The 24,299-nt window shown below is 49.8% G+C and overlaps 2 protein-coding genes across 4 annotated transcripts; one reads left to right on the top strand and one right to left on the bottom strand.

Annotated features, from left to right (window-relative positions):
- The first annotated feature begins 1,051 nt into the window (after window positions 1-1,051).
- Window positions 1,052-9,876, top strand: TMEM11 (transmembrane protein 11). The gene is made up of 2 exons (XM_059484754.1): window positions 1,052-1,145; window positions 9,006-9,876. Exons 1-2 carry the CDS (start codon window positions 1,081-1,083, stop codon window positions 9,520-9,522), a joined length of 582 nt encoding a protein of 193 aa, XP_059340737.1. The 5' UTR covers window positions 1,052-1,080; the 3' UTR covers window positions 9,523-9,876.
- Window positions 9,877-12,449: 2,573 nt separating this feature from the next.
- Window positions 12,450-23,811, bottom strand: DHRS7B (dehydrogenase/reductase 7B). 3 transcript variants are annotated; one of them, XM_059484616.1, is made up of 7 exons: window positions 23,767-23,811; window positions 19,194-19,369; window positions 17,149-17,264; window positions 16,304-16,514; window positions 15,602-15,694; window positions 14,145-14,297; window positions 12,450-13,805 (listed from the first exon to the last, which is right to left on the bottom strand). In XM_059484616.1, exons 1-7 carry the CDS (start codon window positions 23,784-23,786, stop codon window positions 13,600-13,602), a joined length of 975 nt encoding a protein of 324 aa, XP_059340599.1. In that variant the 5' UTR covers window positions 23,787-23,811; the 3' UTR covers window positions 12,450-13,599. The 3 variants fall into 3 exon arrangements, with proteins under 3 accessions (XP_059340599.1, XP_059340601.1, XP_059340600.1); XM_059484618.1 differs by having other exon boundaries at window positions 19,194-19,365; window positions 23,767-23,783; XM_059484617.1 differs by lacking the exon at window positions 23,767-23,811 and adding an exon at window positions 23,031-23,547.
- Between the last annotated feature and the right edge of the window lie 488 nt (window positions 23,812-24,299).

The following is a 24,299-nucleotide window of genomic DNA, read 5'->3' as shown; positions in this document are numbered from 1 at the left end:
CGGGCCCTGCAGGAGCAGCCTCGGGATGCCTGGGGAGGTGGAGGCAGCCAGGGGTTTGTTCTCACAGTCACATTACATCACTTGGGAATAATGCTGTCAAAAAGAGGGTTTTTGTAGGAACGGGAGATGCAGAGGCAGTGCTGTCAGGCTGGAGGAGGGCTCCGAGAAAGGAGGGGGTGTGGAGCAAGGAGCTGCTGTTTGATAAGCAAAACTTAAAATTCCTGATAAAAAGGCTCCTCTCCTGGGAGGAATCCAGCCCGGAGCAAGACGGAGCCCTGCAGAGGCTCGAGCACCCTGGAGATACCATCCAGGCACAAAACCTTCTAATGGACCCACAGGAGCTGGGAAACCTCTGGCAGAACCAAACCTACACTGCAATTCTAGAGAAGCGTTTGATATTAAACATTATATTGAATTGATGACCTTGAGGTCTTTCCTAAGTGATTCTGTGATTTATTCTTCCTCAGAGATGCAGCAGGGGAGTCTCCCCATTCACTGCCCCTTTTCGAGACTGATTAAGAGGGCCAAATTCACCCCAAAACCGCCCAGCCTCTCCTTCCAGGGAAGTGCTGCGCAGGGGATCCTCCATCCCTAATCGCCTGCAGGGAAGGAGCCTCCTGGGGTTTTGGGATCAGGGGGCGATGCTGAGCGGTGCCCACCCTGGGCAGCCTCATCCCCTTACGGCGGGGCCGCGGGGCAGGCCGGGACTCGCCACCGCGCTCCTCCCACGGGCTGGAAGATCCCGGGCGGCGGGGCCGAGCCGATCCGAGCCGGTCCGGGCCGAGCCGAGCCCCGCGGAGCCGCTCCGCCGCCGGTGACGGGGCTATGCCCGTGGGTCCCACCGGGGTCCCACCGCGGTGCCCGCCTGGCCCCACCGCCCCTGTCCAGGGGACTACACGCCCCAGAGCACCCCGCGGCTGTGCGGCGGCGCGAGGCACTGTGGGAATTGTAGTCCTTCCTCGGGCTCAGCCCCACCCCGAGCAGCGGCGCCGCCGCCCCCACGCACTACATCTTCCGTCGGGCAGCGCGGCGCGCCCGCGGGCCGCCGGCGGAGACATTTGCGAGGCGAGTGTCTCCAAGATGGCGGCGTGGGGAAGGAGGCGCGCGGGCCCCGGCAGCACCAACAGCGGCGGCGGCCGGGACAGGTGAGGGGCGGCCGGGCGGCGGCGAGGGGCGGCGGGGGCTGCGGGGCCGCACCGCCCGCGGCGGCCCCGCGACCCCGCGGCAAGGGCGGGGGCGCCGCGAGGGGAGCGTGGCCGGGCGGGGCGGGCGCGGGACGCGGCCGCGCTGAGGCGCGGAGGGGCCGGGGGCGCTCGGCGGGGCCGGGCCCGGGGAAGGTCAGCGCGAACCGCGGCGCGTCCGGGGCAGCGCTGCCCGCGGCGGGATGCGGCGCTGCGGGCCGGGGAGAGGAGGGCCGGCCCCGGGAGGCTCCTTCCGTCCACGGCTATTTTTATAGGCGGGGAGGGAGCGGCGAGTCCTCCAGGGTGACCTCCTTCTGCCGGGGCCGCGGCGGGCACCGAGCTCGGCACCGCGCTCCGGCCTCTGCCGGCGCGGAGGAGCGGCCGGCACGGGCTGGAAATACCCACGGAGCAGCGGGGGAAGTTTGGGAATCGCAACTTTAAAATGGGGAAAAGAGACAGAGGGATATGTCACGGAATCAGTTAGGTTCGAAAGAGCTCGGAAGTCATCGAGTCCAACCTGGAGCGATCCCCACCCCTCACCCCGAGCAGAGCGCTCGGTGCCACCCAGTCCTTCCTTAAACACCGCCAGGGACGGTGACTCCACCACCTCCCAGGGCTGCCCATTCCAGTATTTAATCGTCCTTTCTGTGAAGAAATCCCTCCAAATGTCAGACCTGATCCTCCCCTGGCACAGCTTAAGACAGTGTCTGGTCGAACTACTTTAAAACCTGTGTGCACAGCCCTCCACCTGCTGAAAATGTCTGGGTTTATCCCGCATTTCCTGACGTTGGCATTTTTCTGTTCTGCCCCAGGGCCGACTGATGTAACCGGCAGCTGCTGAAAGCTGCTGCAGTGTTCTCTGAGTTTTCCTTTGTCCTGTTGCCTCGCCTCGAAACTCTGATATCCCTCTTAATTAGAAACTCTGATATCCCCCTTCATTTGTCTCGTGGCTTTTGCTTCACTTTGTTCCCTTGCTGTGATCCAGCAGCGTTTGCTTTGATGCTGTTGAATCTACCCGGCCAAGGAGAGCCACAAGTAGCCCTGAAAATTCTGGCGCTGATGTGAACTGCAGGAATGCTGCCTATGTTCAGGGAATTCAAAAGTAATTGAACTGGAAGGGCCAATGGAATTCCTGCATCAGCGTGGTTTAAATAAACAGCTAAGAATACCACAGTGGTAAAAACTGTCTGCACCCAGGGCTGGCACTGCCCCAGCACGGGAGGTGTGGAGTTTTCATGTGGCAGACGTGTCCTCCCAGCAGAAGGGGAGAAACAGAATATGGAAAAGAACACTTAATAACTTCAATTATTCTTCCAGGGTGAAAATTGATGCAGACTTAAAAGTGAGTTGTTACTGTGTAACTTCATCTGTAACCTGTACAATAATCTAATTGTTGTTTGGGGTGATCTTGTTTCAAAGGAGTATGATCAAAAATACTCCTAAACACGAGTCACTCCATGAACCTGCTGCATTTATTATTTTTCCTTTGCCAGTGAGGAGGGCATGGAAGAGAACAGCGCAGCACATCCCCCCTTGAGCAGAGTTTCACAATCTCCATCAAAGGCTGGTGGTTCTTTAGGTGTCACCCTGGCCGAACGTGACAGGAGGACAATTCCAGGAGGTGCTGGGTGATGTCAGAGAGGTGCTGCTCCTGCCTGGCAGCTGCAGAGCAGGAGCTGTGGGTGCCTCTGATCCCAAACCACCCGTGCCTGTCTCGCCAGGCTGCTGCAGCACCGGTTGGGCAGAGGCAGCGCTGACAGACCTGATGTCACCACATGATGACATGGGCTTTTTATAGGCTGAAAACACTTTTCTTACTCTGGCAGGATTCTTGTCCAAAGGCACGTTCCTTTGAACTGAATGTGCTGATGCAGTTTTCCTGGTAGCTGAGCTGTTTCAAGGAGGGTTTGTAGTTGTCAGGCAGCCGCTCTAAAAGGCATCTGTGTGTCGGAGGTGGTGTGAGGAGACTCAGTGCTGAATAAAATCCTGTCTGCTACGAGACTACAGCCGCTTTCATCTAAAATTATGTAAAAAAAAATAGACCAGCATATCTGTGGAGACTGAGTCCCTTCATAAGTGACTTTATTGATACAGAGAAAGCTGTAATTGGTGAAAAAGTGCTTTCCTTGCTCAGAGTGAATGTAAGGACATTAATTTCAAAGGATGTTGACTGTGAACCCCAGCTGGCTCTGGTGGTGAAATAATAATGTTAAACAAAATAACCAAAAACACTGAAGGGAACCAACTAAATATTTGTTTTTCTTCATTCTGGATAGACTCTTTAATGGAGCCTGTCTAAAGGGAATTGTTCATGTGTAGACCAAAACAACTTTTTCATACAGAACAGGCACAGGATTGTGCTGGGTGTTTTTGTACAAAAGGCAGCCTGGTGCCCGCCAGAGCAGTGGACAGCATGTCGTTTGTTCCCCTGGGAGATGTTCTGACAAACTCTGGAAAGAACAGCTTCCATGTCATCAGCAGTGCCTGCCTGGCTGCTCTGTGCCCTCACAGAGCTCCCCTTTCCCTGCCTGCCCTGCTCAGATTTCTGTGCTCTGCTTGCAGCAATGATTGACCTATTTCCATCAGCCTGGCTAATCATTAGTTGACTTAAAATTGACACCTCCTTGTTGTCTGGGGCTGGATTTGTTGTAATGGCCTGGTGATGTTTTCCTTAGAGTTCAGGTAATGTTGTCCTCCCTAAGGCTGCTTGAAGAGCTTCCCAATGTTCTCCTGTCCTTTTTCCTATTTGAATTAAAGGTGCATCTTTTGAATTCAAGTCTTGCTTTATTGCCCTGCATTTCCTGTTCTTCCTCTGCTTGAGTGCCCTTCTTAAAGCCCCAGGCCTGGCAGCCCTGGCTGAGGGCTTGAGCCTGGTAAATTGTGGGGACCTTGAGCAGAGCAACAATTCTCCAGGTGTTTAGGATGGGATGTGTTTGTGCTCTCTGTGCACCATATCCTGAGCAGAAACATACACTGGGAAATGTGACTGGGAGGTGGAATATTTCCACTGAGAATTAAAGCCAGGCCACAGCTCATTTCTTAATCTTGAAATTAAATTGAATTTCAGGAAGAATTTATGTTGGAGGGAGGGAAGTTTAGTGTTTGGATTTGTCATGCCTTGACTCTGTTGACTTCCTGCAGCTTGGCTGAGATGCCAGCAATGCTCCCAGACATGCTCTGGCCATCTGTAATGTCCTTTTTCTGAGATCTTGGAGAGCCAGCACGAAACCCCTCTTGCACTGCTGTGTGCTGCTTGTGACCTGGTGTTATCACACTGCTGCAAGCTTCTCCCTTCTAATATTTTTAACTTCTTATCAAACTGGTCTCCATTTTCAATTAATCTGATTGTTTGGTGCTCTGAGCAAAACTCTTGCCCAGGAAAGAAAACTTCACCAAAACTTGACCTGTGTGTTACGGGAAGGGCTCAAAAGAACTTTTTTGTCCAGAACTGTACTTGTGCAGTTAAAGATTGTTTCCAAGTGTGATTTTGAGCATTTGCAGAACTGAGATAGTTGGATGACTTGAAACCCTCATCAAAAAAGTCTGTCTGGCAGGTGCCATTAGGCTGAAGGCAACAATCTCAGAGGCTCAGTGCTTCTCCGTGCAGTGGGCAGTGCTAGGAGGGTGTTCAGGGTTCTCCCAGGATGTTTTCCCCTGCCTGTTCTCACTGCTTTCTTCTTTGTTTCTACTTTTGCCACCTGGCAAAGCATGGAGTGACATTGTGCCTCCTCTTTGGAATGGTACTTATTTCTTCATCCACAAAGATTACCCAACTGAAATTTCCATTTACCAGGCAGGCTGCTGTTCCCAGGAGCCTGCTTCCAAGGTGGGACAGAGAAATGGAGCTGTTCTGGGGACTGGAACTTCAGAAGAAATTATTCCCTGTGATGGTGGTGGCCCTGGCACAGATTCCCAGAGAAGCTGTGGCTGCCCCTGGATCCCTGGAAGTGTCCAAGGCAGGGTTGGACAGAACTTGAAGCAATTTGGGACAGTGGAAAGTGTCCCTGCCATGGCAGGGGTGGAACTGGATGGGCTTTGAGGTCCCTTGCAACCCAAAGCATTTCAGGATTTGATGAACTGCTGGAGCTGCTGTTGTTCACCCTCTCCTGGTGCTCTCCCATATTCCCATGTTAGGAAGACAATCCAAATGTAATTTGAAGCTTGCTCTATAGCTAACAGACACTTCTGCCCCTCCCACTGCTGCAGCTCTGTTAACAATGGATTCCTTATTTTTAACTTTGGCAACACCAAAATTTGACATTGTTGAGTTTTAAGTGATTTCCATCTTGCTGTGAATAGCTGAGAGTTCTGTCACATCCTCCCATCCAGGCATTCATTCAGCACCAGGAGTGAGACACTGGAAGTTCTCAAATATAGAATGCCTGCAGCTGCAGTAGAACAAATATTTGGATCTAGAACTATTCCTACAGAACAGCTCTACTACAACTTTTTAACTGTGCCCTCTTATTTGGAGTGGAGAGACAGGTCCTGGAAAATAATTTGATTAATATTAACAATATTATAATTAGAATATTATAATAATATTAACAACTGCTTTTAGGCTGTGATCTGTCTGGTAAACAGCCTATGAGGCTTCTGAACACCTGGCAGCATTTTATATCTTCTGGCATTAGGTGCTCTCTAGTTATTCACTATTCTTTCAAGTAAAATGGAGTTTATATCAAATCCCCACACTTGGTAAGTGGTGGATGCCAGCTCAGAGCTGCCTGCACAGCTCTGCAGTTTGTTTGTCATGGCCAGGGTGGGTGGCAAGCTCCAAAAGGCAAACTCCACTCCAGGGTGTGAGCAGATGCAGTTGCTTTGACTGGGTTTGTTGGTGTGCAGCTGCTGTGTTCAGTGGAAGGGCTGGGTCAGGAGAGTTGTGTCTGTGAAGTCCTCAGCTGAAACCTCCTCAAGCCCACATATCTGAGTCTCTTTCTGTATCATGTGAAATCCAAACAGTTTTCAGCTTTGCATGCTCCAGGGGCAGCCAGTTCTTGTGTGGAAATCACACATGATACCCAACTTCCCTGTGCAGAAATTGAGACCTGCTGCCTGCTCTGCTGACTCTCCACATGTCCTATTTAAGCAGATATCTTTTTTGGATTGGCTGTTTTGCCATTTGCAGCTTCAGCACTACGATAGAGATTTATTCTGATTTTAGAGGACTCATTTGGAGAAACAGCACAGTTGGGGGACAGACTCTTTCAGGGATGGAGCCTTTGTGCTGTTCAGTTCCCAATAAATTTTTATTTTTCCCAGCAGAACATACTTTAAATTCTGCTTGTTTTGGCATTGGAGGCCAAAAAAAAAAAAAAAAAAGCATGTGCTTTTCTCAACTTTATTGTTATAAAGTCAGAAAATTCCAGAGGAGATGGGCAGTGCTGCCTCTGGCCAGTGTGTTGGCTCCTGCTGACAGGTGGCTCTTTGTGGTGTGGCTCTGCTTGTGCAGTGATGGTGAAAGGAAAAAATGGATGTTCAGAGGGAAGAACAGGCAAGAGCTGAGCAAGGAGAAACTGATGGCTTGGTGCCACCTGTCCTGGTGCTGAGCCTGGAGAAATCCCAGGTAGATACTGAATTCTAAAGTGAGAAGCTCAGTTCCCATGGCTCTTGCAGAGGCAGGGAGGGAATGGCCTCACTTCATCCCTGTTTTCCCAGTGATGACAGGGAGATGTGCAATGACAACTGTGCTGTGCCTAAGCTCTCTCTTGAATTTGGATTCTGCCTCTCTGTTTTGCCCACCCATCTGCATGTTCCTAGGTATTACAAAACACTGAAAGTGCTCCTTGTTGGAAATATTAATTTTGTCTGGAGAGTTGTGTTAGCACTGGGTTGGCTTCCAGCTTGAAAATGCCTTTCAGCAATAGCTTTTCCATGAAGTCATTATGCCCTAGCAAGTGGTTTCACAAAGTCATGGGTGGTGGTGTGCAGTTACCTTAAGCCTCTATATGTCTTTTGCAATGAAACTGGAATTTTTGATTGGGAAGAAGCTGCACTTGGAGCAGCTGTTATCAGGGAAAAGAATCCTTGGCAGAAACCATGACCAGCTGTGTCCTTGGTGTCAGTGTAACACCTGCTTAACTGGTTTCTTGTTAGAAACTCCTTATATAGATCCTGTTCTTAATTTTTTTTTTCTAAATACCTCTCAATTCACTGCAGAACATCAGAGCCCACCACATCCTATGCTGAAAGGGTTATGGTAATTTTCCCAACAATGTCTAACAACTCATTACCCTAAAGAAGCCCCCAGCATGCACAGAATTAAGCTGGACTTTTATTTTTCTTTCTACCCATGAACAGGCCAAGGGGGAAATGCACTGCAAGAACTCAATAACTGCATTGTAAGTTGAGTTTTCTTTGTAGGTTATATAAATTCCAGCTGGACTTTTAATGAAACTGCTCATGACTCTGCTTTGGGAGAGGGTGGTGTCTCTCAGGTCCTGCTGGTTGATGTTTGCTGCTGTTACAAACCCAGCCACGTCTGCAACAGCTTGTAATTTAACAATATTCTTGATTACAGCTGGCCACTGCTCAATCCCCTTTGCAGCCTGAGTGGAGCTGCACATTAAGGATAATGTTTGGCAACAGCAGCTTGTGAATGTGTATTTTTCTCCCTTATTTTCCAGTGCATGCACATAAGTACCACTGCACTAATGGAGCAAAAAGTGCTCGTTCTGTTCTCCACATCAGCACTGTTCCTCCTGCTATCACGGGGGGCTGAATGCTGTTGGGATGAGGCTGTTTTGTCTGCTGTGATTAGGTCAGATGTGTGATTTGTTCTCCTTCTGCTAAAGGAATCTGCTAGATATTTTTATCTTTGCTAGGCCACGTGCTCAGTTTTGCTCTGGTTAAGCACAAGTATGCCAGAAATATTCATTTCTGCACAGAAGGGAGGATTTTGCCTGGTTCTGATGGACAGGTTTTTACCCTTTCTCAGAGCAGGTGAACAGTTATAATCCTATTTCTTAGCAGTCTGTACATGAATGTATCTGCAGATATAAGGCGATGTGGTGAAGGGGGTGGAGGGAAGGTGGGCATTGATGTGACATTAAGTAGCAGAAAGCTGCTCCAGTACAATTTCCCTGAATCCCCTGAGTAGGAAATGTGCTCCCAGGTGAAGTGAGCAGCTCTTTCTTCACTGTTTAAGCAGTGCCTGGGTTAAAATCTTGTTCATGTCTTGCTTTGCTGCATCGCACTTCAGGAGAGGGAGGGAAGTGTTCTGCCACAAACTGAATGCTCTGCTGCCTTCTTCACCTTCCCTTTCAGCAGTGTTCCTTGGCCATCCTTGTTGGATTTACCATGGATTTACTTGGCTGTGTTAATATGGAGGACTAAATAGCAAAATTGCATCAGAAGGCAAATTCATGTGGAGAGGCTTCCTCTCTCCAAACCTCCCAGAGCAGCTTGTCCTCCTGAGCAGTGAGCTGCTTGCCTTGGTTTCTGTGAAAGCTCCTGAAGTCTGTGGGGTTTGTTCAGTGATGTGTTGTGGTCACTAAGGTGCGAGTGACACTTCTGCTTGGGTATCAATGTGAGAAATCATTTCAGGACTACTACAAGATCCTATTTCTCAAATTGTTCTAGATCATCCAAGTTAGGAAAAGGTAAGAAAAATACGTTGCCTTCTTTTGGGATGAATTATTGTACAGCAGGATAATCAGCTGATGTGAAATGAAGCTTGAGTTGAGAAGCTGCTGGTTGTGAAACAGGCAGTGACCTTGAGGGGCTGCCCTCACTCGGGGCACTCCTGTCCCGCTCTCCCACCCTGGTGGGTGAACTGCCCGTCCTTCAGCCCTGTAGTTTTAATTCTTCATTTCCCCTCACCAGGGTGACCTTGTCCTCCACGGACTGTTACATTGTGCACGAGATCTACAACGGGGAGAACGCTCAGGACCAGTTTGAGTACGAGCTGGAGCAGGCGCTGGAGGCGCAGTACAAGTACATCGTGATCGAGCCCACGCGCATCGGGGACGAGACGGCGCGCTGGATCACCGTGGGGAACTGCCTGCACAAAACGGCCGTGCTGGCGGGCACCACCTGCCTCTTCACCCCCCTGGCACTGCCCGTAGATTATTCTCACTACATATCCCTGCCTGCCGGAGTGCTGAGCGTGGCTTGCTGCACCCTGTACGGGATCTCGTGGCAGTTTGATCCCTGCTGCAAGTACCAGGTGGAGTACGATGCCTATAAACTCTCGCGCCTGCCCCTGCATACGCTCACCTCGTCCACTCCCGTGGTGCTGGTGAGGAAGGACGACCTGCACAGAAAGAGACTGCACAACACGATAGCACTCGCTGCCCTGGTGTACTGTGTAAAGAAGATCTATGAACTCTATGCTGTATGACTTCAGCAGGGAAGAGAGAAACCCACAAAGACAAGTGTATTAAGACTCCCACAGTAACATTTTGTTTTTCCTCTTTGAGAAGCGGTGGAGACTGGGAAGGATTTGGTTTGATAGAGCTGTTATTTTTCAGATAACGTATCACTGGTGCACCAAGGTTTTTCAGCTCTTCGTTACACTTGAGATGTGGATGTGTGGTGACTTGAGATCCGTATGTTAGGCCAGGGGAGTCCAATCCAGCAGCAGAATGTCAGTGAAAGAAAGCAATAGAAAGAAGGGGTGTGAGAGCTGCTTTCTTTTTTTTTTTTTTCTTTTTTTTTCTTTTTTTTTTTTTTGGGAAACATTTAAGTATATTGTTTAATTGTATTACACAAAACCAGCCAGAAGTTATCATTGACCATTAAAGGATGAGAATTTCAAATGCTCTCGCTCTCTTGTCACTGTTATCAAAGTGATATCACTTGAAGTGTCCAGGTACAAGCACATTCTGCTCAGTTCTTGTACAAGTTCTTCCAAAGGTGGATACATCTCTGAAATGCCTTGGGGGCTGCCAAGGTGGGAGTCTACCTGTCCTACCTTTGTGCTGTGCCCTGACCACACAATTCCACTGCTTTGCCTGAACACAGGAGCTGCTTGCTCCTGCTGCAAGGCATCCTCATGAGTGCACCTTCTAACTGTTACCTGAAATTTTAGCATTCAGTCCTGTGCATTATTCCAGTTTTTAGCTTTAAACTCAAAATCTTGATCTTAGAGTGGGAAGCATTTACTCTTCTGTGACATCTGCCAGTTATTTTTGAAAGATAGGGGCTTGCTGTCTGTAATCTCCTCCCACCACATGGGCAATAGGTGTGGCTGGCGTTGGCAGGGCCAGCCTGGCACAGCTCCAGGTGTTACATTTGAAATAGGAGAGCAAAGGCCTGCAGAGAGAGCTGCCCGTGCACCGTGTGCTCCCTGCTCCAGTGGGAGCTGCAGCCTGACCTTCACAGCTGAAACACCGACCTTGACAGGGGTCAGGCCCCAAATTCTGCCACAGCAGGCACCAAGGTCTCCCTGTCCTCACCTCCATGGGCTGTTCTGACCACGGTTCTGACCTGTTCTCTGCTGGGGCAGTTTTTCTGTGAGCAGGACACGCAGCCCATTGTGTGGGTGTGCTGGGCAAACTGGGACTGCTGGGTGCCCCAGCCCTGAGCTCCAGCAAGGGCAGCTCTACCTGAGGGGGCTCCAGTGGCACTGGGACGTTTCTGGGTGGCAGCAGCCCTTTGTACAGTGCTGAGCTCTCCCTCCAAGGTTAAAAGAAGCTGGGATCCAGAGCATCTATTTATAGCAGCAATGTACAGTTGTCTTGGCAGAGAGGAGGCAGAGAAACGCAGCTACTTCATCTCCCAGTGGTCAGGCCAGGCTGGGCAGGCTGCCCTCCCACCCTGACGTGTTTCCAGAGCCCTGCTGGATGGATTTGAAGCCAGTGGCACATCTGCCACAGCTACTACTGCTTACTGCTGCAGAAGGCCCTGAAATACCTCTGTGCTGGCCACACCAGAGGTGTTCCTGATCTTTTTTTACACAATGCAGAATTCTCAGAACTGTTAGTTCTTTCCTGCACCAAACCTCTGGGGTTTTGGTACTTTTTTGTGTTAAGCTTCCTGTGGTCTGGAATGATCACTATGGCAGGTTCCCTAAATGCATGGCTGGCATCAGAGACTTGAGTTAAAAATTAGCAACTTTCCTGGGGTCTCTTATTGCAGGAGGAAAGGTGAGAAGTCAGCTTAGCTGTCACAATGGGTGGGTCTGATTGAAAAACACAGCTGTCACTCCATTCTGAGGTGGAGGGGCAGGGGAGTTTGTTTTCCAAGGAATCTCAGTGATAATGTAGCTAACTAAAGTGCTTTTTAACATTCTGGTTGTTACTCAGTCAGGGCTGTAACTGTGCAAGGTGACCTGGGAGAATGAGAGGGGTCTTGAGAGGCATTTTAGTGCATGGTGAAATGGTAAAACAACTTCCAAAAATTCCCATCCATGTGGAGTGGTGCTGTATCTGCTGTCCCCAGTGCCAGCAGCTCAGTGGAATCATCAGTGGCTGGGGACAAACCTCCCTTCAGAATGCCCCACACTTTGCTGCCCCCAGTGCTCTGGAATGTGCAGCACTCCCCTCATCACAGAGAGGGAATTTACCTCCAAAGGGAATGGCTGCACTCTCAGCAACCTCTGCCTCGGAGCTGTAGCTCCCACAGGAACTGCAGGAACTCCCCACACATCATTTTCCCCTCAGGGCTGATGTGTTTCACCCTCAGTGCCCTGGATGGGAACACAGAAATGCAAAGCAGCCCCTTGGTCCTTCCTGGGGAGCCACAACCTGAAATACCAGAAATGGAGCAGCTGAACAAGCCTGGCAGGAGCTCTGCATTTCACCAAGGAACTCAGGAGCTGAGCATGGGAAACACACAAGGAAAAGCACAACCAACAGCAGCACTCCCCTTGTGGAGAGCAGAGAAGGTAATGCCTTGCTTTCCTCTCTTAACAGGAAAAAAGTGTCTGCACCTGAAAGCTTCACCTTGTCAGTCCAAGCCCAGGCCTTTCTGTGACACAGGGCAGGTGGCAGAGGATGGATGTCCTGAGAGAGCAGCAGCATTGTCATCATTAAACACATCCTGGATCTCAGAGATCATTCATAGATCTGTAGTGGTTAAGAAGAGGCTTTTGGAAGCAGAAGGTCCTGCTGAGCCTGCACACCCAATCAGAGTTTGTGTGACTAATCCTCTGTGTGGATTCACACTGTGTAAGCTAACAGGGCCCATAAAGAGGGCTGGGATAAACCATGTTGTTCTGCAGCTACTACTGGTACAATAGAACCTTGCAGGGATGCAAGGAAAAACAAACCCCTCCTGCTTTCCCTTCCTGTTATGTGCTGTGAGGAGCTGGAGTAGACCAAGGGATTAATTTCATAGCAATGTAATTTATTTGTCATCAGATGTGCACTCCCAGGCAGGACATGTGAGGCAGGACACATGGAAAATGCTGGCAAGTGCATGGAGAGGCAGGAGAGGTCTGAGCCTTGGTTCCTATTAGTAGAGTTTATTTCAATTTTAAGATTATTTCTGTCCTCTATCTGTGCAGCAGTTCCTTTTTCCTAGTGGTGCTGGTGTCCCTCACATGAAGAGAAGGGGTGAGGAATGGAACACAGCACCCTTCAGGCTGTCAGGCTCCCTGAAGTGATACCTGAACAGACAGGTATCCTTCCCCACTGGATGTGATCATAATTACCACCTGTGATTGCTCTGTCTGCTACACTCTGCACTTTACACACCTGGATTCTTCTGTCGTGCCAGAGAGTGCCTGGCATTCACAGGATCACAGCTGCTCTGAGCTGCAGGTGGCCCAGGTGTGCTGCTGTCACCTGTGCAGTGTGTCCTGGCAGCAGCTGCCCTGCTGTGCTGTTCTGCCTGTTCAGCGCTTCCCTGCATTCCTGGGGCTGGGATCCACAGAGCTGTCACTGCAGAATGAACTGTCCCAGTCCATCAGTAGGGCACGATTCAGACAGGTAAAATGATGCCAAATACACCCAAATTGTACATCAGTTACTTCTTTAAAAGTGGCACTGGATTGAGCTTAATTTATCAGCTGACTTGGCACGTTAACAGGAAGGGGCTGTGAAGTTTCCCACTGCAAGCAGCGTGTCCTGGGTCAGAGTGGAAGGAGTGGGAATGAGACACTGATCACGAGAGCTCCCAGCTGAGGACTGTATTTCACAGGGGTGGGGACAGCCAAGGGCTGCTCGCTGAAGGCAGAACAGGTGGGGTTTATTTGTGGCAGGCCAGTAAAGCTGAGCATGCCTGCAGTGAGGTGAGGAGTCCCAGCCAGGGCCTCCCCAGTGTTCCCCTGAGCCCTCCCTGCAGCCTCAGCTCTCCCCCATTGTCCAAGCACCTTCCTTCTCCAGCTGAGCTTTAGGTGCTGTCTTCCAACCACTTCCCGGTCTCCATGCAATGGTAAACAGCTCTGAGAAAGGATTTTCCTGCAGGAGCACCTCCAGTGATGTCCCAGCCAACTGCAGGGGCTCAGCCTCTCCCTGCTCAGGGCAGCTGAGCTCTAAGAGCCCTTTGCTTTTCTCTCCTTTTTTGCTCTAGATGCCATTAAGGTGAAGAACAGCCTGGGGCAGAGGTTCCTCAGGTAGACAGCCAGGCAGGGGGTCAGGCCAGCCACAAGCACTTCCTTCTTCTTCTGTCCCACTGCATTGAGAACCACCTGAGCCACCTCGGCCGCCGTCTGTCCCTCGGCCGTGGTCTTGTCCATAACTGCCAAGGGAAAGGTGAGTGAGCACCAGCACCACCAGCAGCAGGTAAACCCCTCTGAGAACCTTTCCTAGGATGCTCTAACTGCACATGGCTGCTTGCTCTGGCTCTCACTCCAGCTGGGTATGGGAGCACAGGCAGCTGTTCCTCATGGCTGGCCCTGAAGGTGAGAGTTGCTGTCTGGAAAGGCTCAATTTTGGGGCTTGCTGTTCCTACCCTGCATCCAGAGTCGGTTTTTGATCCTTCAGGGCTAACCTGTGTCCCCACCAGAGGCCATGTGTTGCAAACACACCTTACAATGACATGGAGATGCTTTACAAAGGGCAGTGAGAGGGATCTCACCTCCATAGCGAGATCCATCCGCTGTGACAGCGTTGAGGGACAGGTTGGTCTGGATGTACCCAGGGCTCACCACTGTCACTTCAATGTCATACTGCTCCACCTCTGCTCGCAGGCAGTCAAAGAAGGCCTGGGTAGCATGCTTAGAGGCAGCATCTGCAAAACAGGACAAGGACTGTGCACCAAGGAGAGGAGCAGGGCTGAGGAATTTTCACTTTCTGAATGGATTTTCACTACAATGCAGCCACTCCTCAGCAGGAGCTGCTCTCCAGCCTCTACGTTTGTTTTTGTTTAGTGAATGGCAGCAACAGGTAGTGGGAGTCAGAGGCAATTTAGGAAGACAAAATGTAAACTCAAGTTCAAAACTGGCTGGGATCCTGAGCTTAATATTGCAGACCTGCCAGAGCACTCCAGAGTGAGCCCAAGCTGCCTCCCACTCCTGATAAAGGAGACTCAGAGCCTTTGGAAGGCAGAGCTGGCTGCCCTGCATGTGCTGAGCACCAGGGACTTGCAGAGCAGGTTCAGGGCTTGGCTGCAGAAGGGAACAGCAGATCACACAGGCAGGAACAGCAAATCACACAGGCAGGAACAGCAGGGAAGCCTGGCCTAGGGCAGGATTTTCCCCATGGAATGGCAGAGACTCCTTGTGCTTGGTCACTGCCTGTGGCTGCCACCACCACACCAGCAGCACCAGAGCCAGCTCAGCACAGGCTGAGGACCCTGCAATGATCCAGGCAAGGGCTGAGCTCCTGCTGCCACATCCACAGGCTCTGGTCCCTGTGAAGCACCCTGGGAGCTCCTCAGAACACAATTCCTGCAGCAACTGGACCCACATCACCTGCAAAACCCCATGGCTCAGACATTCCAGGCTCTCCCCCCTCAGCATCGTTCCTGACCCACTGTATGCCATCACCCCTCCACTTCTGGTGTTCACTTTCAGTGATTTACAGATGTTTGTGTGTCAAATGCTCCCCTCTTAGTTCATCCATCTTTTAAAGGCCTTTTTTTTCAGTAATCTCATCAATATTTCTTGTCATAATTGATTCAGCATGAAGAGTTTGCTGGATCAAGATTGTTTAGGCTTTTGTTCTGGCATTGTTTGTACTACAGCACTTCATAATTTATTAAAACCAAAAATTTCTGCTTTCTTAGAGGAGATAATGCAGACAAATGACAAGGACAAAATACCATAAAATTATGGAATTATAGTGACTCAAGATAGGACAATCAAGCTGTTTTCAAAACATATTTCCATCCCTTAACAACTTTAGGCCAGGGCTAAGATTTTGTATTTAAGAGTGGCTGTCAGTGGTTTGTGACCCCATTGAGGGTGATGCACAGCTCTGCCTTCCCTGCACACAGCCAATCCCATGGAGAGCTAAATGTGGAAGCAGGAGCCAAGTATTTATTCAGCCTGGTGCCCCAAATATGTCTTTCCCATCTTCTGTGGAGGTACTTACATGCAGATCTGAAAGGAATGCTTATTTTGCCTTGCACGCTGCTGATGGCCACAATGTGGCCTTGTCTCCTCTTGATCATGGAGGGGAGAAGTGCTAGCAAAGGACAGAAAAGACCCATTCAGACAACAGTGCTACCATTGCTGCTGTCAAGAATCAAAGCTTTCAGAGCACTCAGAGATGCTGAAGGGAATTCCAAGATCCCTCTTCAGCGCAGGGCTTGGGACAGTGCTTGGGATGCCTCTGGCTGAGGCTGTGTCTGCCTGGGAGGGTCACCTGTGAGGAGATTCCTTGTGCCAGAGCCGCACAAGGGCTGCTGTGGTGGCTCTGATCTCCCACACAGAGGGCAGCAGCATTTGCTTTTCTTGCCACCACATCATCTTCCCATTCCCTGCAGCTGACACGCTTCAGGCTGAGCTTTCTGTGTGACCAAAGCCTCCCAGGAAAGCTGCAGCTCCACTGGAACCCCACCATGTTCTGACAGGACAGCCAGGATAACTGGGCCTCTTCCCAAGCCCCTGCCAGGCTGGATCAGGAGATGGAAGCAGGGATCATCTCACTGGGGTATTTCCCACACAGTCACACCCTCAGGCCTGCCTAGAACCCCAAACCTCCCTTCAGCCTGTGCACAATGACAAACACAAAGCTGTGCTCAGCTGTGCTGGTCTGCAGAGGCATCAGCCAAATCCTGTGGGTCACAGGTACCTTTGGTGAGGGCTACAGGTCCAAAGTAATTTGTTTCCATCACTTTTTTGTCCACCTGCAGCCCTGTGTCCACGATGGTGCCTCTGAAGCTGATGCCAGCGTTGTTGATCAGGATGTCCACGTGACCCAAGGCCTTGAGGATCTCCTCAGCTGCATTCACCACAGCCTTGGTGTCTGAGAGGTCAAACACCACCGTGTGAGGCTCGTGTGGCTGTGAAGAAACTCAGGTTAGCAAAATCCAGTTCAGTGCTGGGTGTGCCAGCTCTGGGATCCCCCAGCTCTGGAAGCACAGGAGCAGGGCCACCAGATCCTGTTCCATGTGGGGAATTCATGGCAGAAGCAGGTTGTGCTCATCTTTATCTGCTCCTGTAGCCTGTTCCCTATCCCTGAGCCTAGCAAAGGGACAAGGGAGATCTTCCTCAAGTAGTAAAGTTTCCTGTTGTCATATTAAAGGAAATGCATCTGAAAAAGGCAAAACCTAACCCATGTGTTTTTTTGCAGAAGCCAGCAGTTCTTAGCCACAGTCAGCAGGCAAAGACATAAAAAATAAAAGCAGAAATAAAGTCACTTTTCTAGATTCTGAGGTGCAGGTGTAAGGGGTCTGGACACTGCCCTCATGTGCCTTCACTTCCATTTCTACCCAAGCTGGCTTCTTTTGGGGGTTTTTACAAGGAATGACACACCAGCTCAGTGTACTCCTGTATCAGCATCCATCCCTCACCACAGAGCTGCATTTTTCCTGTTGCTCAAGAGAACAACCCACAGGCAATTCTGTAATTTCTGTGAGAGCCCAAGCAGAAATCCAGGCCAGGTGAGCCCAGGGCCTGTCCTGGTGCCACACTCACGTTCCTGCGGTGATTCTTGACAGCACAGAGCTCCTGCACCAGCCCCTTCAGCCTCTCACTGTCTCTGCCACACAGCACCAGCCTGGAACCAGCTGCATGGAAAGCTTTGGCACATTCTGTGGAGAGGCAAGAAGAGAGAAAAGTGAATATCAGCCAAAGGACAGATCCACATCAGCCCTGGGGAGAGCTCAAAGTGCTGTTTGCTGCAGGGTCTTTATTGCAGGTGGCTTTATTGCTGCTGTGTGGTGGCCAGGCTGAGTGACAGAGAGGTCACAGCCACTCCCACTCTCCTGGGACTGTGACAGACACGTGAGGCAGCTGCTGTGCTCACACATTCTGTGCTGGTCAGACACTTACTGTGCTCTTCACACATCCTCCCCCTCAGCTGGTCACATTTGCCTCTTCATTTCTGACCACAGTTACCCTGTGTGTCATCTAACACAGCCTTAGGAGTTTCAGTTTTAATGAACTCCTCCAGAGCTTCTGGGAGCCTGGGCTTCAATGCCTTCATCAAGGTGATTCTCCTCATGGGGAAAAGCCTGGAGAAGGGATGCCAGGCTATTGTCCTCCTAACTGCATGTCCCTGTCGCCCCTGGGAGCCAGAGGGACAAACTGCTTGTTTGCTCAAGGGATGACAGTGGATGGCAGTGAACACACAGTAATTAGAGGTGGTCTGGTGTATTAATAACTAGGAGTAAGGGGAGTTGTAGAAGATCTTGCAAATGAGCCCAAAAAGGGAGAAAACTTTACAGTGCAGTGGTGGAAGTCTCTACACCCCACAGCACAGACAGAGCTCCAGCTGGAAGGTCTCTCCTGGAATACTAATTTCCTCTCTTCTTGATGAGAAGTACAAGATCCTTTACCACTCCCACTCTTTGGTTGAGGCAGGCAGAGAGAACCAGTTCATCTCCTTTGGCCAGTTCCTGAACAGCCCTGTCCTTAGGGACAAACTCACATGCAAAGGCAGCATCAATTAAAGCTCTATTTGTTCTAGAAATGTACTCATCCTAATGAGAGGCCTTGATAGCAGAGAGCACCTTGTCTTCTCTTCAAGCAGCTTTTAAAGCAATTATAGAAAGCAGAATTAGAGAATGTGGCCACTGAAGTAAAATATAAGTTTCATTTGGAAAAAAATATTCCCTGGTGTTAATAATGCCAAGAGTTTGACTTTAGAGTGGATGGATTTGTACCATGAAAGGTACCTTGAGGGTGAGGGACAAGGAGAAGGAGTGGAAGGTTTGGCAGAGCAGCTGGAATTATGTGAAGGCAGAACACAACTTCTGAGAGGTTTTAAAGAAACAATTTGGCTTAATGGCTTTTTCAGGATTTAGGGAAAAGACCCCTGACAGCACAAGAACAGCATCTAATTCCTTGTTTGATGAGCTCCAGTTTATACAAGGTGATTTAAATTTTTTGTACCAAATGTTGAGACTTCCTTGCATATACATCTACAAAAAGAATCAACCAAAATTACTGTCTGAAAGGAAGGATGATAATGCACTTTTTTGATTTCAGGGAAAAACATATTTTTTCCCTTTTTGCTGCCCTGTGGGTTGAAGAACTCAGGCAGGATGCACTGAATGATTCATCATTACAATATGTAATGATATGGGAGAATCAATAATTTTGTTTACACAAATGAAATAGAAAAATAAAATCCAGAAGAAGGTAGTTTATGTCATGGCAGCCTTACTGGGAGCTGTAGTTGGTTCAGAGCTGGAAAAAGCCATTTCAGTCCTTCTTGCCCCCTCCAGGTGGGGCAGCAAGAGCTGGAGCTTCATGCACAGCCCAGCAGTGACCTGAGAGCTGTGCCCAGGCTGCTCTGCTCATTTCCCTGGCATCTCCCAGGTGGTTTTTGGAACAGGAATGGTCTCTCCCAGGCTGGCAGGTGCTGGCAGAGTTGATTGAAACCAAGTGGTTTTGACTCAGGTGGGAGCTGCGTGTCTCAAACTCAGATCAGCAGGAACCTTTAGCTCATTCCTGCTTTGCTCCTGCCGCAGCCCCCTGCCTGTGCTGCCCTTGGTGGGCTGTGTGTGTGTCCATACCTTTGCCCAGGCCAGAGGTGGCCCCTGTGATCACCACCACAGCCTCGTGCAGGTACGTTCGCATGCGCAGCCACTGCAGCAGCCGGAACAGCGCGAAGATGCCCAGGCTGCCGAACAGCAGCGGGACGATGACAGAGCTGGTGAAATCCATCAGCTTCCCTCTCTCTGCTGTCTTCCTAGAGCCACAGGGTGACAGCAAAGAGATCATTTCACCATGAGGAAAATGAGAAAAGGCCTGAAAATGACTTTGAAATTATTCTTCTTAACCCTGCCTTAGATCACCAATAAACCACCAAGGTACCTCTGTATCTTCAGCAGGTTTCCTCATCCCTTCATTTAGGTTTTGGAAAGTTCCCATCAGTTCCCAATTTTAAGCACTGAAACAGTAATGTGAACATCCCAGCAGGACACTTGGCATTGCATCCTGTCAGCTGTCCCATCACAAACTTGGGTTCAGGGATGCTGTTCCCATGTTTTCCCCTAAATTCTCCCTCTTGTGTGGAAGTTCCTCAGGGCTGGGATATTTCTCCACATTCTTCTGATTGTATAAAACTGTTCAGATTTCTCTAGAACAGCCAGTACCAGAGTACCTACAAGCCAGAGATCAGTTACTGTGTGTTATCCCAGATGGATATAAGCCAGTCTGTCTTTTGGAGGCTCCAGGTTTTCTCTCTGAGCCAGTAATTTGCTTAACACACTGAAATCCCATCCTGGGATTGGATTCTGATACCAAGGCATAGCCCTAATCTCCTTGCTAAGCCATTCCTTCAAGAGAGGAGTTTATGTGACAGCTTCCTCAGGGCCAAAGAGTACAAGTGGACTCCTGTGAAAAGGCCACTGATTTTCCCTTTGTATATCCCTGAGCTTTTATCAAAGCTTGGTGTAAGAGTAAAGTTAATTACAACCCCTTCCTGAAATCTTCTGGGTCACACATGAAGTCAGAACCACACCTCAGGGTAATTTTCCTTTCCCTTGTTTCTCATGCAGGCAGAGTTTGAACTCTTGCAGTCTGAACTGCAAGACAGGCCTTTACTGGGAAGATACTGGGAAATTCTGGGCACACAACTTGTGCTCCTTCCAACAAAAGGAGAGCGTGAGAAGCAGAAAACAAGAGGTAACCACAGTGCTAAGGCAGAATTCAGTGTCACTGAGGGGATGGCAGAGGCTCTGCATGCCATGGAACACAGCTAATGTGGAAAATGTCAGGCTCTTCCAGATACCCATCAGGGGCTTGGAGAGAATTCCTCAAATAGCTGCTCAGTGAACAGCTTGCTGAAATAGCAGTGAACTGAATAAAATAACTATTTCTGGGGATACAGATGGAACACAATAAAATAACACATAAAGACAGCTCTAAATACACTTGGCAAGGTCTAAAAACAAAGCCACCAAGGTAGAACACAAATCTTCTTGGGGTTCTTTGGAGCTTCCCATGCCCAAAGTGATTTCTGTGTGTCTCAAGTCCTTCCTGGTGGGATCCAGTGTGGATCATGCAGGGAGACACCAGAGCAGCAGCTGCCCAGGGCACAGGGAGTGTGCCCAGAGTGGGAAAGCACAAACCCCAAAGGAGGATTCAGCTCAGGCCCTGCAGAGCATCTGATTCCTCCACCCTGGGGGTGCACACAGGGGGTGTTTGGCACTGGTTTGCAGCCAGGGACTGGCACAGTTCATGTGACACGAGAGAATGGATCTTCCCTGAAATAATTCCTGGGAAAGAGATGTTTTGACATAAACCCACTGGACTTCCAGGCTGGATGAGAAGGTTCTCCTGACTGGTTCATGCTCAGCAGCTGCCTTCTCTATGATTCCCTTTTTTGCTCTCTCAAAGGTCTCCTGAGAGTCACAGCACAAAGTGTGGGCAGGGACAGCAGGTGCTGTGCTGCCATTGGGCTTAGAGGACATTCTGCAATCACAAAAACCCCTCAGCCCACGTTCAGGCCCTTTCATTATTTCCCAAGTGGGAGCTGACAGCTGCGCTGGCACTTCCTCCATGAGGCACTGGAAAAATCTGGCCCTGCTGTGGTTTCAGTGCAGGTGCAAAGGTAACTGAGAAGAGGGGCCTTTCCTGACTCCTCTCCTAGCTAAAGCACACTGAGACCTGAAAATATTTCTAATCTTTTATTGTATTTCTTTCCTTTTTCTCATGTTATACACAGGAACTGGGTAGACTGTACATCTCTGCCTGAGGGCTGCAGCAAACCAAGAAGCCAGGCAGGAGCAGGAGCAGCAGCTGCTCTGGCAGCTCCCAGGCTGGAGCCTGAGCCAACAGGTAACAGCTCTGGGGAAGGGAAAGATGGGATGGGGACAGAAGGAGAGGAGCCAGAGAGACAAGGAGCTGCCAATCTGAGATGAAAATCCCTTTATATATTTAATATATTTTAATATATTTTATATATCTTTATGTATATTTTAATATATATTATATATTAAAATATATTTATTTTTAAATATATATAATTTATATATTATATATTAATTACATATCATGTATACATTATCTATAATTTTAATATATAATAATATACAGATATGTCATTATTAATATATTGATATTATAATACTATTAATATATATAATGTATATTATATAGTATATAGTATATATTATTAATATATGTTATATACATTAATATATCTTATTATATTATAGATTCTAGAATAATATATATTATATTAATAATACATAATATATATAATGTAAATTTTTGGGGCATGCAGATGCAGTGCCTTCTTCCAAGGTGCTCAAATGGCCTCTTAAAAAAAACCCAAAACAAAGAAAATCTCAGATCAGTCAGACTTGGGAGAGAGGACAACCCAGCTGAGTAAATCATTTGGGACACAAGAACTTCTGCAGCACTGCAGACCCACAGCAACAAGTTTTGCTTTGATTTCCTGACCTGCTTCTATCACAACCCCAACTTTAGGTGACACTGAAGCAGTGTCCTGCAATTCCCAATTCTCCATCCCAAAGGGCAGCACTGGAACATGCAGTTACCAGAGAGCAGAAATAAAAACTGATAATGCCAGCAAATACAGGTGACAGGAAACTTTCTGAAGGCCTCCCATAGAATAAATCACATTTATCCAATTAAAAATTAACCCAGAACTTTCCCTTTAAAACAAAACCGGGTGTTCTCCTGTAAATCCAGGACAATGGTTTCTCAAGGAACAAGGATTAATGACCTTATTAATGAATAAGGGTGCAAAGATGAGAGCAGATCCTAAACAACCAAACCCCTGGGAGCTTCCCCAAACAAACTGGGACTAAAGCTGATTGTGCAGCTCCAGGCTCCCAGAATCACATTGTCCTTTAGGTGACAAGTGGCACCAGCTGGAGGCTGCAACCCCAAACCCAACTGGGGGGATAAAAGGAAGGGGAAAAACCTGATTTTCCTAAGGAAAAAAGCACAGCCCCTGTGGGCCTGAGTGAGGGCTTTAGTGTGAAGAAAGCACAAGGTCCTACCTGAGAAAGGAAGGAAGGGGCTCACCAACAGTGCTCTGAGCTGGAGCTGCCTCGCTGCTCCTCAGGACAGCCCCGAGTTAAATGTGGAACTGGCAGCGATCCAGGCAAGCCTCCAATGCCAGCCCAGCCCGGGCTGCCTCTAAAAACAAACCCAGGGAACACAGCCCTGACCTTTGCAGGGCACGGGGAACTCAACCCCCACGCCGGGAACACAGAGGGAGCTCCAAAGCTGAAAGCAGCAAAAACTGCTCAGGAGAAATGCAGAGCTCCTCATCCCAACAGGGAGCAGGAGGAGAGAACAACCCAGCCGGAATTCCCGAAGAAAGCAGGAATTCCCAACGAAAGCTGGAATTCCCAAAGCCAGCCAGGCATTACCTGAAGCATCAGCCCCTGCTGGGTCTCTGCAGTTCTTCTGCCTGAGTTCTTCAGCCCACGGGGCAGCAAAAAGGAAAAAAACACGTTTGCAGCACCCGGAAACCAGCCTGGACTTGAGGAATTCCCTGGAATCCCACCCGCTGTAGCGGAAGGTGCTGGCAGAGGTGGAATGAGAGGGGATTTAAGGTTCTTTCAGCCCGAGCCAGCCCAGGATTCTAGGAAATCGTTTTCTCTTATCTTCCTGCCCCGTTCACTCAGGTACAAAGTGTAATTCCAAAGTGTAATTCCTCCCACACGGAATTCCTCCGTTGGTGCTCGGGACAGAAACAAAGACGGCCTGATCAGAAAACTCAAACAATTGTTGTTCCAAAGAAAGCGTTCTGCAGACTTTTACCAAATCAAAAGCCACCTGAACCTCCATGAGGTGAGGCCATGACGGCCGGCTGTCCCTGGTTTATCCGTAATTGGGTTTTTAATTTATCTGTAATTGGGTTTTTAATTTATCTGTAATTGGGTTTTTAATTTATCTGTAATTGGCTTTTTAATGGCGGTACCAGCGGTGAACTCTGTCCCGGAGAGCGCCGGGCGTCCCTGCGCGCCCCAGCGCCGCCTTGCCCCGAGCTCTCCCGCACTCCCCCGCACTCCCCCGAGCCCCGCAGCCCCCCGGGCCCTCCCGGCTGTCCCTCTTGTCCCCTCCTGTCCCCTCCTGTCCCCCCTCTGTCCCCTCTGTCCCCACCTGGCCGCCGCCGTCACCATGGCCACCGCCGGAAGTGGGCCCCGGCCGTTTCCGCCCGGACTCCTCTCCCCGTGACGCCAACCGGAAGTGGCTGTGGGAGAGCAGCTGCCCTCACCTGTCCCGCCGCCTGTGCAGCCCGGCCGGGAGCGGCGGTGCCAACCAGGGGTTCCGCCCTCTCGGGGTTCCCCACAGGTAGGCACTGCCCTCGGTCCCAGAATCCCAAAATCCCGAAGGGGTCAGGCTGGAAGGGACTATGGGGCGTGGGTTCAGCCTCCCTGCTCAGGGCCGTCCCAGAGCACGGCACGGGATTGCTCGGGAATATGGCCGTGAGGGAGGGAGGCTCCACAGCCTCTCCCCTCAGAGCTCGGGCACTGGGACATCGGCACAGGACGCCCCAAAATCCCACCCTGAGGGTGGCACTGGAACAGGACACCCCCAAAATCCCACCCTGAGGGTGACATTGGCACAGGACACCTCAAAATCCCACCCTGAGGGTGACAATGGCACAGGACATCCCAAAATCCCACCCTGAG

The sequence above is a fragment of the Ammospiza nelsoni genome, chromosome 17, assembly GCF_027579445.1.
Source record: "Ammospiza nelsoni isolate bAmmNel1 chromosome 17, bAmmNel1.pri, whole genome shotgun sequence".
Classification (NCBI taxonomy): domain Eukaryota; kingdom Metazoa; phylum Chordata; class Aves; order Passeriformes; family Passerellidae; genus Ammospiza; species Ammospiza nelsoni.
This window is presented reverse-complemented; position numbering and strand designations above follow the sequence as displayed.